The following is a 12,124-nucleotide window of genomic DNA, read 5'->3' as shown; positions in this document are numbered from 1 at the left end:
GGAATAAGTAGTCCTCTTAAAAATTAAAAAATTATTATTTCATTTCTTATCGAATAACTATTCAATTTTATGAACAAAATATAACCTTCAAATTATTCAAAAAAAGTACATAAAACTTTTTAATTATTATTTTTTTGTCATATAAATTCTCGATATTTTTAAATTGTGCAAATAAACTCCACATTGTAAAAAATCACAGCAATAACTAAAAATTCAAGGCGCTAAATATCTGAAAATATAAACTAAAAGAATTTAAGTGCTGATTAAAAGAAGGTTTATCCCCTTAAAATCCCCCACCTTTTACCCCCAATTCGTTTGCACCCTCACGTTGTAAAACCACCAAATATACTCAAATTACGACCTTTCACTTTCAATTGCACCCTCAAGCATTAAATTGATTTTTTTTCACTTGAAAAATTTTCAAATCAATACTTTAAATTTTAGCATATATTTTAAAATAGGACTTAATATTTTATTTAAAACAAAAGAAAACCTATTTTTTCAAAGTGAATGAGATTAATTTAATGTTTGAGTGTGCAATTGAAAGTGAAAGGTCGTAATTTGGGTATATTTGGTGGTTTTGCAATGTGAGGGTACAAAAAAATTGGGGGTAAAAGGTAAGGGGTTTTTAAGTGGATAAGCCATAAAAAAAATGCTTTTTTTGCACCATTTAAAAATATTAAATGCACAAATGACTAAAAAAATTAAAAGTTAAAGGATATTTTTGTACGTTTAACCAAAATAACAGAAGCTCAGGCCCAGATTTAAAGACAGAAGGCCAATATAGTGCTTTAGGCCCATTTTAAACGGCGTGAACTAGCAATCGGGTCTCAGCTTCAGAAAAAATGGAGACGCAGAAGGAAAGTGGCGGAGAAGGCGATCGGAGACAGTGGTGGTGGTGCTGGGCGTTGGCAAGTACTGGCCAGTTAGTGTGGGGCATTTCATCGATTAAAAGGGGATATGCAGGTGACTCTCGATTTATGCCGTTAAAAGCCTTTGCGGTTGCCTCTCTCTTTGTCGGCTCCGCCGCCTCAGCCTCCTTCGCTGCAATTCGAGCCTCCGGCATCCACAAGGTAATATCAATTCCATCCCTGTCTAATTAAATAGAGTAAAATAAAATGTTTAAATTGGTTTGCTGCTCATTACTTATTTTATTTAATTACAGGTGGAGGATCTAGTGCAATTAGGAACAAGTATAAGGACTGGACTTGGAGTTCCTACAAGAACACCAGAGGAGTAAAAAATAATTTATTTATTTTTTGGTTTTTCTGTTATCCAATGCAGTTAGTGGTTTGTTTTTACTCCTATCAAACTGATCCTTGTTCACAGTTTTGTTGATAATGAAACCATGTTGATCATCAGAATTTCTGAGCAATGATCAATTTAGTCGTAAATTTAATTTTTTTAATCAATTTATCCTGTTTTAGCATAATAATTATTATCAAAATTAAGCAATACACAGTGAATCAGGGACTAAGATGACCATAAAGTTAAAAGTTATGCTAATTGACCAACACTTGCAAGTTGAAGGAGCAAATTGTCACTCAAGTCTTTAATCTTCCATTATGTGTCTGAATATTGTATAGTAAATTTTGGGTATGAACTCCACAACTTGGTAAACATAACCAAATCATAAGGATGACTAATTTTCGTTGCAAAATCCAGATTCAAAAATACATATTCCATCTCAAAATGAATCAAAACTGGCACTGAACAGAGAGCTCTTTTATACAAAAAAAAGTTGTGAAATTTTGCAGGACTCTTATTCTGTTAATAAGAGTTGGCCATTTATGTCATCTGCAGCAAATTTGCACCAGGAAACTTTTCTAAGCTTGGAAGAATAGTGTGTTACATGTGTCATGCAGGCACTGGAGCAGCGTCCGGAATGTAAGACTCGAGGATCAATTGCGATTGGTTAGGTTGCATAAACTGGACGATCAAGTATACGTACTTCCATTCCTTGTCTATTTTGTCTTTAAACATCTCGGCAGAAACCTTGGCCGCTCCATGGGGTCCCCGGATATAGAAATTGACCTGTGTTCAATCGAGTCAAAGACATTAACTCAAGTTCAAGAAATGAGACATTTTTATTAAACATCAATAATCTATAGGTCCGTTGTTTTTGAAGTTACCAAAACATGCTCTACACCATCTTCATCAGTGTAGATCTTATTGGGTATACGTTGGCGAGCAGCACGATTCCTACTTTCTTGGCCATAACCTGTAATTGGAGATCCAATCCTCACTCTTACCTGAAAGAAAGCCATAATTGTAAAACAATTTCAATAATGGTCGACAATAGTTATAGATGAATAGAGTAATAGGAAAAAATAAATATAAGCAAAGGCCTAACAAACATATTTTGTTATAACATTAAACGGTTCATAATTATTCTGTGAATGAATTCGGGAAAACTTAAAAAAAAAAAAATAGCTCATCGTCGTCAATGTAATACTTTTGCCTAATTTGACTGCACCTATATGCAGCAAGCATGTACCGCTCCTTATTTGCAAATGATAGCTAAAAAATAGCTACATGAAACAGCTAGTCTGCGGTTGCATCTCCGCGATTGGATAACAAACCTCAGTTTTTTTTTGTGTTGTAGTGTTCATACAAAGCCAACGCGAAATGCTTTTAATTTTTGTTACATTTTGTGGGTGTTTCAACAGCCAGCTCCATATACCAACATAGATTCCTTGTTCTGAAGTGAAGTAATCCACATGAATAAATTAACTTGACATAACGTTAACGGAGACGGGGAATATTTTTTTTCACAAACCTGGGCATCATCTTGAATCCTTTTCAAAGCCTTGTTAAAGATTTTGTACCTGTAGGTCATGTTTGAAATTCTGTTGTAAACAATGAAAAATGGCAAAGTAAAATGAATATGATTTAACAAGAATAATTGATTCATACTCTTTTGGTTCAAATATGAGCTCCTTGAAAACAGCATAGCCTGCAGCAGCTGCAACTCCAAGTCCTGCAAGAATTACAATACTGTAGGAAGCTCCCTCAGTAAATGAAACTGGCTTTTCTGGAATGTTGTATGTAGGTGCATCAAAGGGATCCTCAACAGTAGATACCTCTTTTTTAGTCTGTTCATTGAAGTAAAGTAAAAATAAAAATTTATAAAATGGAAGTCTTATAAGCAAAAGTAAAATCCAGAAGAAATCGAATATTAGTAATATGAGAAAAAGAAAGCAGTCAAACACTTATATATCACAATGGTTCATTAAACTGAGTATGTCCTGATAAGTGATAACATGTGAGCCTTAGTAACATTAAAAGCAGGTCATCACATAAGATGTGGATTATAGATGCATATAACCTTAAAACAGCATTTTATTGCAAAAAGAGCAATGTAAATGTAAGAGTGCCTGAAATTCAGTTTCCATCCAAACCTCAGATGTCGTTTTCTTTGAAGCTTTTGAAGCAAACGATCTTATAAAACAAGAATTGGCATTGTTTGAGCCATGGGGTTTCATGAGTTGGAATTGTGACTGATGACCAACTATGCATTGTCTATCACAGTGTAGCGCTCGAAGAAGTGTATTTCCTGCCAAGCATTAATGTCAAGAAATAACTTTTGTAATGCAAAATAACAAAATTTACTAACTGCCTCAAAAACCAGTTATATGAATACACTTGAACTAAAAGCCAAAATGAAATTTTCCCGATCCCAAAGGCAGCAACAACTCCAAAAGGAAATTTCATTAGGCCATAGAATCAGAATCTATCTTTGATAAGGTTCTTCAAGATCTTATGCAAACCTCCTAGTTCAACTTTTAATTATCAAAAAGGAAGAAAATTGTTTAATTCCTGGAAAGCCTTGTTGCCTTAAGCTATCAACATAGTAAGAGATTCAATTGGCAAATGTGCAAACTACAAGGCTGATATAATGCAGAGCTCATGACGATCAGGATAAGCATTCAAATTAAACATAGATAATGCCCATATTAGATGGAATCACATACCATTGGCACAAAGTAAGTCCTGCAAAGCAAAATGATAGAAAAAAAACATCAGTGTGCAGTTGCACATCAAGTCAAAACGAGATAGCAAAAGAACCAAATGAATCACCTTAGAGTCATGCTTGGCTTCAGAAGTACATTGTGCCACATGCCTTGACTTAAAATTCCTCGGAAGCTGTAACAATCCCGAAAAGGAAAATAAATCAGAATTTAACATCGACACTATAATTGCTGTGCTCCAAACAAATTGACAGGTATATAATATCTTCCTAGCTAACCTATTTTCACTACCAAATTCAAAAATATGTATCCATAAAATACCACAGTAATCAGCTTCAACTCTATGCACATACAAGAATTAAAAAAAAATTAACTAACTTTTTCTTAATAAAATTATACCATTTCTAATAAACCACTGCATCTGCTCTTTAACGACATTGCTGCTGATCTCCTTAATTGCTCCATTATCAACGTAAATTAAATTAGTCTTTAAAAAGAAAGAAGAAAAAAATATCCAACAAATAAATAAGACAGATGAACCCTAATTCAACTAATCAAAATAGAGAATAATCCCACAAAAATAATTTAAATTTTTTTGAGAAACGCAACCGATTGAGAAAAAACGACGGTGGAACCACTCTGAAAAACCCCAAATTGAGAACTTTGGGGTTTTATTTCAGACACGTGCAACAGAAAACCACACGTACAAGAAACCCGGAAGCCCATAACCTGACCCGTTTCTGTCGAAGTTGGTCCAGACCCAGCCCATAACTATCACGTTTACAAAACGAGGATATAAACGTAATTTAGCACACAATTCAAAAAAGTAGGGGAACATGGGCGTAGTGGGAAATAAATTAACCGCCTTAACCGTCTCTCATGTCGTAAAAAAAAACACAGAAGAATGAACAAGAAGAGAACTGAATGGATCTCTCTGTTTGTTTAAACTGATCGGAAATTAAAAAAATAGGATAAGGTTAAAAATGGAAGTAAAGAGAGAAGAATTACGAAAAGGTCCATGGAAATCAGAAGAAGACGAAGTTTTACTCAACCATGTCAAGAAATACGGGCCACGTGATTGGAGCTCCATTCGATCCAAAGGTCTTTTGCACCGGACCGGAAAATCCTGCCGTCTCCGTTGGGTTAATAAGCTTAGACCGAACTTAAAAAAGTAAAAAAAAATTAAATCAATTTCATTTTTCTTTAATTTTTACTCTCTTTGTATTATTTTGATCGTAATGGTGTTTGTTTTGAGTTTTTTCAGTGGCTGTAAGTTTACAGTGGAGGAAGAGAGAGTGGTGATTGATTTGCAGGCGCAATTTGGGAATAAATGGGCGAAAATCGCGACGTATTTGGCGGGAAGAACGGATAATGATGTGAAGAATTTTTGGAGTAGTAGGCAGAAGAGACTTGCGAGGATTCTGCAGAATTCTTCTGGTTCGTCTTCTTCTTCCTCCTCGTCTAACCCTAAGGCTCGACGGGTTAAAAAAGAAGTTTCGGTCTTTCGTGATGTTCCTGCTCTCCAGGTAAACATGCAAATTGACTTGCTTTTTTATCAGTAGTAGAATTTTATTGAGTGTTCTCATAATTTCTGATTATTTGAAAGGTTCTGTTTTTCTATTCCATTAATTTTTTGAAATGTAACTAAAACATGCAATTCCTTATCTTAGAAATTCAAACAATTATTTTTGTTATCTTGGCACCACTATTTTCTGACGACATTTAACGACGAATTTCTCCCCATGGAGAAATCCGGTTATAATTCCGTCGCTAAAAGTTTGGCGTCACACGTTGGTAATAATCTATATAATTTTTTTAAAAAAATTATGAGTCTACCACTGGATGTATATTTAAATTCCTGAATCTGATGAATGTTATACTTATGTTTTATCCTTTTCCTGTTTTTTGTCTATAAGGTCCCAGTATTTTGTTATTCAATGGAGGAAAATGCATCTGCAAAGCCATGCTCATCCTCCTACAGTCAGTTACCAGTTACTGAGATGCCATTTTCAGCGCCACCAGTTGTGGTGAAGCAAGAGTTGCCTAGCTTTGATTCAGACATCACTCAAGCTATGCCCATATCCCAAATCCCCTTTCCACAAATCCCTCAGCCTCAACCAGATCTCGCGTTCTCTCCGGAAAGTCAGGAACTCTTGTCGAGACTGGACGATTCTTATCTTTTTAATGTATTCGGACCTGTCCCTGAAATTGGATCTCAACTTTCCTTAGGGCCGCCATTGTTCGATCCTGTTTCGAGTTGCATGAATGGTGCACGAGTAGTTAGGAATGCCGTCACTCCTGATACCTTCTTCGATGACTTCCCTGCCGACATGTTCGACAATATTGAACCACTTCCGACCCCTTAATGAGCCTTTGTCTCAGTCTCTGACCTGTTGTTTCATTGTGAAATGGTTAATTAGATGAACTTCTTTTAACTTTTTCTTTATTAGTTGCTGTTGTAGAAGTGAAGTTGCTGATCCTGACTGTTATTTTTTGCACCAACTGCAATTAGACTAATCTGATAGTTTGCCGTTTGGCCATTTATCTGTATTCTTATTCATTGTTTAAAAAACAATGCAAGTTCTGGTATTTTTACCTTTTTTGCACTTTCCTTTCCATTAGAGTGAAATATCATAGAAAATCAAAACAATGTTCAACCAATACCAAAATCAAATAAAATTCACTGCTTCAATGTTCAACCAATACCAAAGTCAAATAAAATTCACTGCTTCAATGTTCAACCAATACCAAAGTCAAATAAAATTCACTGCTTCAATGTTCAACCAATACCTGTAACTATTTGGCTGCCTTAAACAACTAGCCAAACAGCAAGAATTGCTAAATGCGCAACACAACAATAGCACCCAATAATGGGTAAAATGCAGATTGGAACTTCATAATGATGTCAATATGAACTGTGAAGAATTGCCGAAGCAACATCATTCGGGGCCATCGGCTGTTGGAGCTGATGAGGAATAACCGATGCGAGTTTCACCACTCTTCGTGAGAACCTCAAACTCTCCAGTTATATATTTGTGATCTTCCTCCAAAACCGTCCGTTTTAGTTCAGAAAATGCACAGTAGTCTACTTCATACACTGTTACATCTTTCTTGAATGCAGAAACCGAAACAGCAACCCCTTCCGCTGAAATTGCACACAAGAAAAAAAAACTTAAGAAGATTGTTAGCAATAATTTATACGTCTCACATAGATAACACAGACACGGACATGGAAAACCGAAACACTTGGATACGGACACATTACACGTCAAAACAGTGTTATTTTAAAGTTTTCCTACGTTCAAAATGAAATTTCATGTCAGAAATGCCAAATTTACGACACTGTTTCCGAAACAGACAACGTTAATTGAACAAAGCGTCCGTGCTACATAGTCTCACAAGGTGCCAGCACAATAAGTACAAAATCAGATTGAATATTCATCAACTGAATAGCATAACTTTTTCTATGGTGTGATGCAAGAGATGAGAAATAAAGATTACCATGAGTGACAAGTAGCAAGTTTTCAGATGGGTATTTATCAGCAAGCGCCTTAAAGACTTGTGCATATCTAGTTCTTGAACCTGTCACTGTTTCTTCCCATTTGGGCATCTAGAACAAAAAATAATATGATTGTGCAAATTTAGATGAAACAATTCATGAAAAATTAAACAAATAAAATCAATATAAATATAATTATGTATACCTCTGGATAGACTGGTTCTACAGTGTGATCAACAGTACCAGGTGGCAACAAGGCTTCAAGCTCAGAGATATTAAATCTGAAATCCCCATCTTTAGGTGCCACGTCAGATGGAATGGCTTGTGTAGTCAACGTTTCACACAATCCATACTCTATATTTACCTGATCAATATTATACAAATAACTAAAATTGCAAATGAATCTAGCTACGTAATGGAACTGAAAAAACGTGATCTAACCTTGATTTTGGAGGTATCAGCGGCGGCGACACCGTCATCGGTGGCGCAGAAACCGGAGACAGCTTCGGAAGCTGTCTGGATACAGCGGATGAAAGGAGAAACAAAGACGCGGTGGATCGGGAAATCGAGACGGGATTTCAAGGTCTTGCCGGTGGAAAATGCCCTGATTAAACCCGCTTCGATGAGCGGCGGGTCCCAGGGTCTAGCTGCAGTGGAGGTCCAGAGCGGATCAAAGTGGTCTATGCGATCGCCATGTCGCAATACGACAACGTATTGGGTAAATTCGCGTCGTTGTACGTTGTCGTTGTCCATTGGATAGTTTATTATAGGAAGACAAATGGCAAACGAAGGCAAGTGTATTTATAGAGCAATAGGGTAACGACTTCTATTGATCATTTACATTATTCTATTCATTTTCTATATCCATAATTTCCCTGTAAATTCCACTGTGCCACATAAACCCTAAATATTGAGATTTTACATCCTAATTTTTAAAATTTTAATTACATTTTTCAAATTAATTAAGTTATTTTCCTTTTCAAAATACTCCAAATTTTATTACGTTGTTTTGACTATATGAATTCTTCTATTGTGATGTTGTTTTTAGGGATATTCTATTTTCATTAAAATAATTTTATTTGATGTATAGTTTATAAAATATACATAAAAAATTGAAATTTTATTATTTATTTCAATTTATATTATTAGAAATATTTTTTAGATTATATTTAAATATTATCATTTGTGTTAGCTATTCTTTTGTGAAATTATAAAATATAATTTTATTATATATAAAACGTTAATTATTCACAAAATAAATTAAAATAAAAAATTTCTCATGACTATATAATTGTAGATATTTTTATGATTACTAGAATATCTTAAATATAGTTTTAAATTTATCTTTATTTGTGAAAAATGTATAATTATTTTTGTCAAAAATTTATGAAAAGTGTATGAATCTAATGAAAAGGGCGATTTTTATATATTTTTAATTGTACTTTTCTAATTGATTATTATATGTAAAATTTATAAAAAAAAATATTTTGTTTAATAAAATGAGTTACACTCTTTTCCGTTGTTTTATTCGTCCATCTAACTAAAATTTTACATATTAAAAAGTATTCTCTTCATTTAAGTTATAAGTATAAATTTATTTCTAAAAAAAGTATAAATGTTAATATAACATCATTAATCTATTAACTTTTTAAATTGAATTATAAGTTATTTATCATAAATTTATATTCAATTTACAAAAAAATTATTATCAGAAAACTAATAAGCTATAAATCAAATGATATAACCGATGGATAACAAACTATTAGATTTTGTGCAATTCCTCCCTTCAATTATAATAAAAAAATATTTATTATAGAAAGTAATAATTTTAGAAGATAATAATTAAAATTTTGAAAATTTAAAAAAATAAAAAAGTAATCGAAAAATACATTTAACTATATCAATAAATTTAAAAAAAAATTGCTATCAATTTATTTATTTTTCATAATCAACAGACGATTCTTTAGTTTGGTTAGATGAACCACTTGGAAGTTGGAAATGAGATTAGTAGCATGATTAATTATACTAAAAACTTGACTTTAACATATATTTTTCTCACCAAACAAGACTCTGTGTTTTCTCAAATCATTTAGAAATCATAGAGGAAAATCTATGAATTTTAGTACCTGTTGCATTTAAGTTGCATTAGAGTACTATAGGCAGACCTGTAATGGACATACAATTCTTCATCTTATAAATTAAAACAATTATTTATGCTTTCTTGGCGCCACTGTTTAGGCGACACTCAGCAACGGACCTCTACCCACAGAGAAACCTGTCTGTCATTCAGTCACTAAAATTTTGGCGCCAATTGTTCCGACGGTTTTCGGCGACTATTTTGTCGGGACTCCATCGGTAATCTTCTATCATAAAATCCGTCATTGTTTGTTATATATACTGATGGTGCACGTGAAGTTAGGAATGCCGTCGCGTCACTCCTGATACCACTTCGACCATTTCCCTGCCGACATGTTCGACAATATTGAACCACTTCCGACCCATCACCCCTTAATCAGCATTTGTCTCAATCTTTGACCTGTTGTTTAATTGTGTATTGTTGAACATGATGAACTTCTTTTAACTGCTTTTTTATTTGTTGCTGTTTTAGGAGTGAAGATGTTGATCTTCTGAATGTTATTCTTTGCACTAACTGCAATTAGACTAATTTGATAGTTTGCCATTTGGATATTGATGTGTGTATTCTTATTCATTGTTTAAAGATCAATGCAAGTTCTGTTCTTTTTATTTCCTGAAGCTAAACAATAAAGTACAAAATGAGGCAGTGACATGATGCAATACCTCTATCTAATTGGCTGCCATAACCAACTACTAGCCAAAAAGCAAGAATTGATACAAGAGCACTTACATAAATGCACAACAATGCAACAGAACCATTAAATAATGACTGAAAAACTGAGAATCGGTGAAGCAACATCATTCAATACCGTTGGCTGCCGGAGCTAATGAGCAATAACCGATGCCTGTTTGACCACTCTTTGTAAGAACCTCGAACTCTCCAGCTGTATATTTACGCTCTTCCTCCAAAATCGGCCGTCTTAGTTCTGAATAAGCACAATAGTCTACTTCATAAACTGTTACATCTGTCAAAAATGCAGATACTGAAACACCAACTCCTTCCCCTGCAATTGCACCCACAAAAGATAAACAACTTAAAACGATTGCTGGACACTAATTTCCCTGTCTCAAAAGGTGCCAACACAATGATCTGATAAGTAGAAACTATTTTGAAGATTCTTCAACTAAATAGGAGTACTACACATGCATTTAAACAAAAAATTGGTGAGGCAAGAGATCAGAAATGAAGATTACCATGAGTAACAAGTAGCAAATTTTCGGATGGGTATTTATCGGCAAGTGCCTTAAAAACGTGTTCATATCTAGTTCTTGAACCTGCAACTGTTTCTTCCCATTTCGGAAGCTATAGTCCGCCAACAGGAAAAGCAGAAGAAAAAATAAGATGATTGTGCAAATTTAAATGAGGTAATTCATCTAACTACTTGGTAGCACGGACATTTCATTCAATCAACGTGTTATACTTTTCGGGCATTTGACACTTCGGACACGAAACTTTATTTCTAACGTAGGAAATCTCAAAATAACACACTTTCGCCATGTCCGTGCTACCTAGTCTAACTGTATATGATAAATTAAACAAATGATATATATATATATATATATATATATATATATATATATATATGTGTATATATATAATTATGTATACCTCTGGATAGACTGGTTCTACTGTATGATCTACAGAACCAGGTGGTAACAAGGCTTCAAGCTCAGAGATATTGAAACTGAAATTTCCATCTCTAGGTGCCACGTCATGCCTAATTGCTTGTGTATTCAACATCTCACATAATCCATACTCTATATTTACCTGATCAAATATTATACAAATCTTCACAAATTTTTTCCAATACAGCAACGAATTCAAAAATAAATTTAAATAACTAACATTGATAATGAATCTAGCTATATGATAGAATTGCCAGTCAACGTGATCTAACCTTGATTTTAGAGGTATCAGCGGCGGCGCCATCCTCGCCGGCGCAGAGAGCGGAGACAGCTTCGGAAGCTGTTTGAACACAGCGGAGGAAAGGAGAAACAAATACGCGGTGGATCGGGAAACAGAGACGGGATTTCAAGTTTTTGCCGGTGGAAAATGCCCTAATTCGACCCGCTTCGACAAGGGGCGGGTCCCAGGGTCTAAGTGCCGTGGAGGTCCAGAGCGGATCAAAGTTGTCTAAACGATCGCCATGTCTCATTACGACGACGTATTGAGAAAGTTGATGTCGTTTCGCGCTGTCGTTATCCATTGGGTAATTTATTAACGGCAGACAAAAGGGAAAAGTGCAGGCAAATATATTTATAGTGAAAAGGAAATGGCCCGCCAATGACTTCTATTATTAATAATTTTCTATATCAACAATTTCCATGTAATTTCCAATGTGCTTTCCTAGTTGTCAAAGAATACATTATCAGAATTTTCTTTCCGAAATTTAATAATTTTAAAGACATTTTAAACTATTCTATTGCGATGTGTATTTTTAAGTCTGTTATGTTTTTCGAAGTAATTTTATCTCATTTGAAAAATTATTTAAAATATGTAATTTTTTGATTATTTTTA

General features: G+C 34.2%; 5 protein-coding genes across 5 annotated transcripts; 2 read left to right on the top strand and 3 right to left on the bottom strand.

Annotated features, from left to right (window-relative positions):
• Nucleotides 1–814: 814 nt before the first annotated feature.
• Nucleotides 815–1,394, top strand: LOC126686751 (uncharacterized). The gene is made up of 2 exons (XM_050380977.2): nt 815–1,073; nt 1,166–1,394. The coding sequence occupies exons 1-2, from the start codon at nt 846–848 to the stop codon at nt 1,238–1,240; spliced, it is 303 nt and encodes a 100-aa protein (XP_050236934.1). The 5' UTR covers nt 815–845; the 3' UTR covers nt 1,241–1,394.
• Nucleotides 1,395–1,524: 130 nt separating this feature from the next.
• Nucleotides 1,525–4,616, bottom strand: LOC126686750 (probable mitochondrial import inner membrane translocase subunit TIM21). The gene is made up of 8 exons (XM_050380976.2): nt 4,371–4,616; nt 4,081–4,146; nt 3,975–3,993; nt 3,402–3,556; nt 2,917–3,095; nt 2,780–2,828; nt 2,133–2,252; nt 1,525–2,034 (listed from the first exon to the last, which is right to left on the bottom strand). The coding sequence occupies exons 1-8, from the start codon at nt 4,434–4,436 to the stop codon at nt 1,858–1,860; spliced, it is 831 nt and encodes a 276-aa protein (XP_050236933.1). The 5' UTR covers nt 4,437–4,616; the 3' UTR covers nt 1,525–1,857.
• Nucleotides 4,617–4,797: 181 nt separating this feature from the next.
• LOC126686749 (transcription factor DUO1) lies at nt 4,798–6,566 on the top strand. Its single transcript, XM_050380975.2, has 3 exons — nt 4,798–5,142; nt 5,236–5,497; nt 5,888–6,566. The coding sequence occupies exons 1-3, from the start codon at nt 4,955–4,957 to the stop codon at nt 6,335–6,337; spliced, it is 900 nt and encodes a 299-aa protein (XP_050236932.1). The 5' UTR covers nt 4,798–4,954; the 3' UTR covers nt 6,338–6,566.
• Nucleotides 6,567–6,623: 57 nt separating this feature from the next.
• LOC130015657 (uncharacterized) lies at nt 6,624–8,267 on the bottom strand. Its single transcript, XM_056106232.1, has 4 exons — nt 7,912–8,267; nt 7,676–7,834; nt 7,473–7,581; nt 6,624–7,116 (listed from the first exon to the last, which is right to left on the bottom strand). Exons 1-4 carry the CDS (start codon nt 8,221–8,223, stop codon nt 6,911–6,913), a joined length of 786 nt encoding a protein of 261 aa, XP_055962207.1. The 5' UTR covers nt 8,224–8,267; the 3' UTR covers nt 6,624–6,910.
• A 1,883-nt stretch (nt 8,268–10,150) lies between these two features.
• LOC126687960 (uncharacterized) lies at nt 10,151–11,848 on the bottom strand. The gene is made up of 4 exons (XM_056106433.1): nt 11,505–11,848; nt 11,216–11,374; nt 10,801–10,909; nt 10,151–10,610 (listed from the first exon to the last, which is right to left on the bottom strand). The coding sequence occupies exons 1-4, from the start codon at nt 11,811–11,813 to the stop codon at nt 10,405–10,407; spliced, it is 783 nt and encodes a 260-aa protein (XP_055962408.1). The 5' UTR covers nt 11,814–11,848; the 3' UTR covers nt 10,151–10,404.
• Nucleotides 11,849–12,124: the final 276 nt, after the last annotated feature.

The sequence above is a fragment of the Mercurialis annua genome, linkage group LG6, assembly GCF_937616625.2.
Source record: "Mercurialis annua linkage group LG6, ddMerAnnu1.2, whole genome shotgun sequence".
In the NCBI taxonomy this organism is placed as follows: domain Eukaryota; kingdom Viridiplantae; phylum Streptophyta; class Magnoliopsida; order Malpighiales; family Euphorbiaceae; genus Mercurialis; species Mercurialis annua.
This window is presented reverse-complemented; position numbering and strand designations above follow the sequence as displayed.

Excerpts from the sequence above, each read along its gene's own strand:
- LOC130015657 (XM_056106232.1), bottom strand. The coding sequence starts at position 8,223 with ATGGACAACGACAACGTACAACGACGCGAATTTACCCAATACGTTGTC. Across the intron at positions 7,835-7,911 it reads CTGATACCTCCAAAATCAAG|GTAAATATAGAGTATGGATT; the intron begins GTTAGATCACGT and ends AATATTGATCAG. Across the intron at positions 7,582-7,675 it reads TAGAACCAGTCTATCCAGAG|ATGCCCAAATGGGAAGAAAC; the intron begins GTATACATAATT and ends TTTTTGTTCTAG.
- LOC126687960 (XM_056106433.1), bottom strand. The coding sequence starts at position 11,813 with ATGGATAACGACAGCGCGAAACGACATCAACTTTCTCAATACGTCGTC. Across the intron at positions 10,910-11,215 it reads TAGAACCAGTCTATCCAGAG|CTTCCGAAATGGGAAGAAAC; the intron begins GTATACATAATT and ends GGCGGACTATAG. Across the intron at positions 10,611-10,800 it reads TTTGCTACTTGTTACTCATG|GGGAAGGAGTTGGTGTTTCA; the intron begins GTAATCTTCATT and ends GTGCAATTGCAG.
- LOC126686750 (XM_050380976.2), bottom strand. The coding sequence starts at position 4,436 with ATGGAGCAATTAAGGAGATCAGCAGCAATGTCGTTAAAGAGCAGATGC. Across the intron at positions 3,096-3,401 it reads CAAAGAAAACGACATCTGAG|ACTAAAAAAGAGGTATCTAC; the intron begins GTTTGGATGGAA and ends TTCAATGAACAG. Across the intron at positions 2,829-2,916 it reads CTCATATTTGAACCAAAAGA|GTACAAAATCTTTAACAAGG; the intron begins GTATGAATCAAT and ends CATGACCTACAG.
- LOC126686751 (XM_050380977.2), top strand. The coding sequence starts at position 846 with ATGGAGACGCAGAAGGAAAGTGGCGGAGAAGGCGATCGGAGACAGTGG. Across the intron at positions 1,074-1,165 it reads GAGCCTCCGGCATCCACAAG|GTGGAGGATCTAGTGCAATT; the intron begins GTAATATCAATT and ends ATTTAATTACAG.
- LOC126686749 (XM_050380975.2), top strand. The coding sequence starts at position 4,955 with ATGGAAGTAAAGAGAGAAGAATTACGAAAAGGTCCATGGAAATCAGAA. Across the intron at positions 5,143-5,235 it reads CTTAGACCGAACTTAAAAAA|TGGCTGTAAGTTTACAGTGG; the intron begins GTAAAAAAAAAT and ends GAGTTTTTTCAG. Across the intron at positions 5,498-5,887 it reads GTGATGTTCCTGCTCTCCAG|GTCCCAGTATTTTGTTATTC; the intron begins GTAAACATGCAA and ends TTTGTCTATAAG.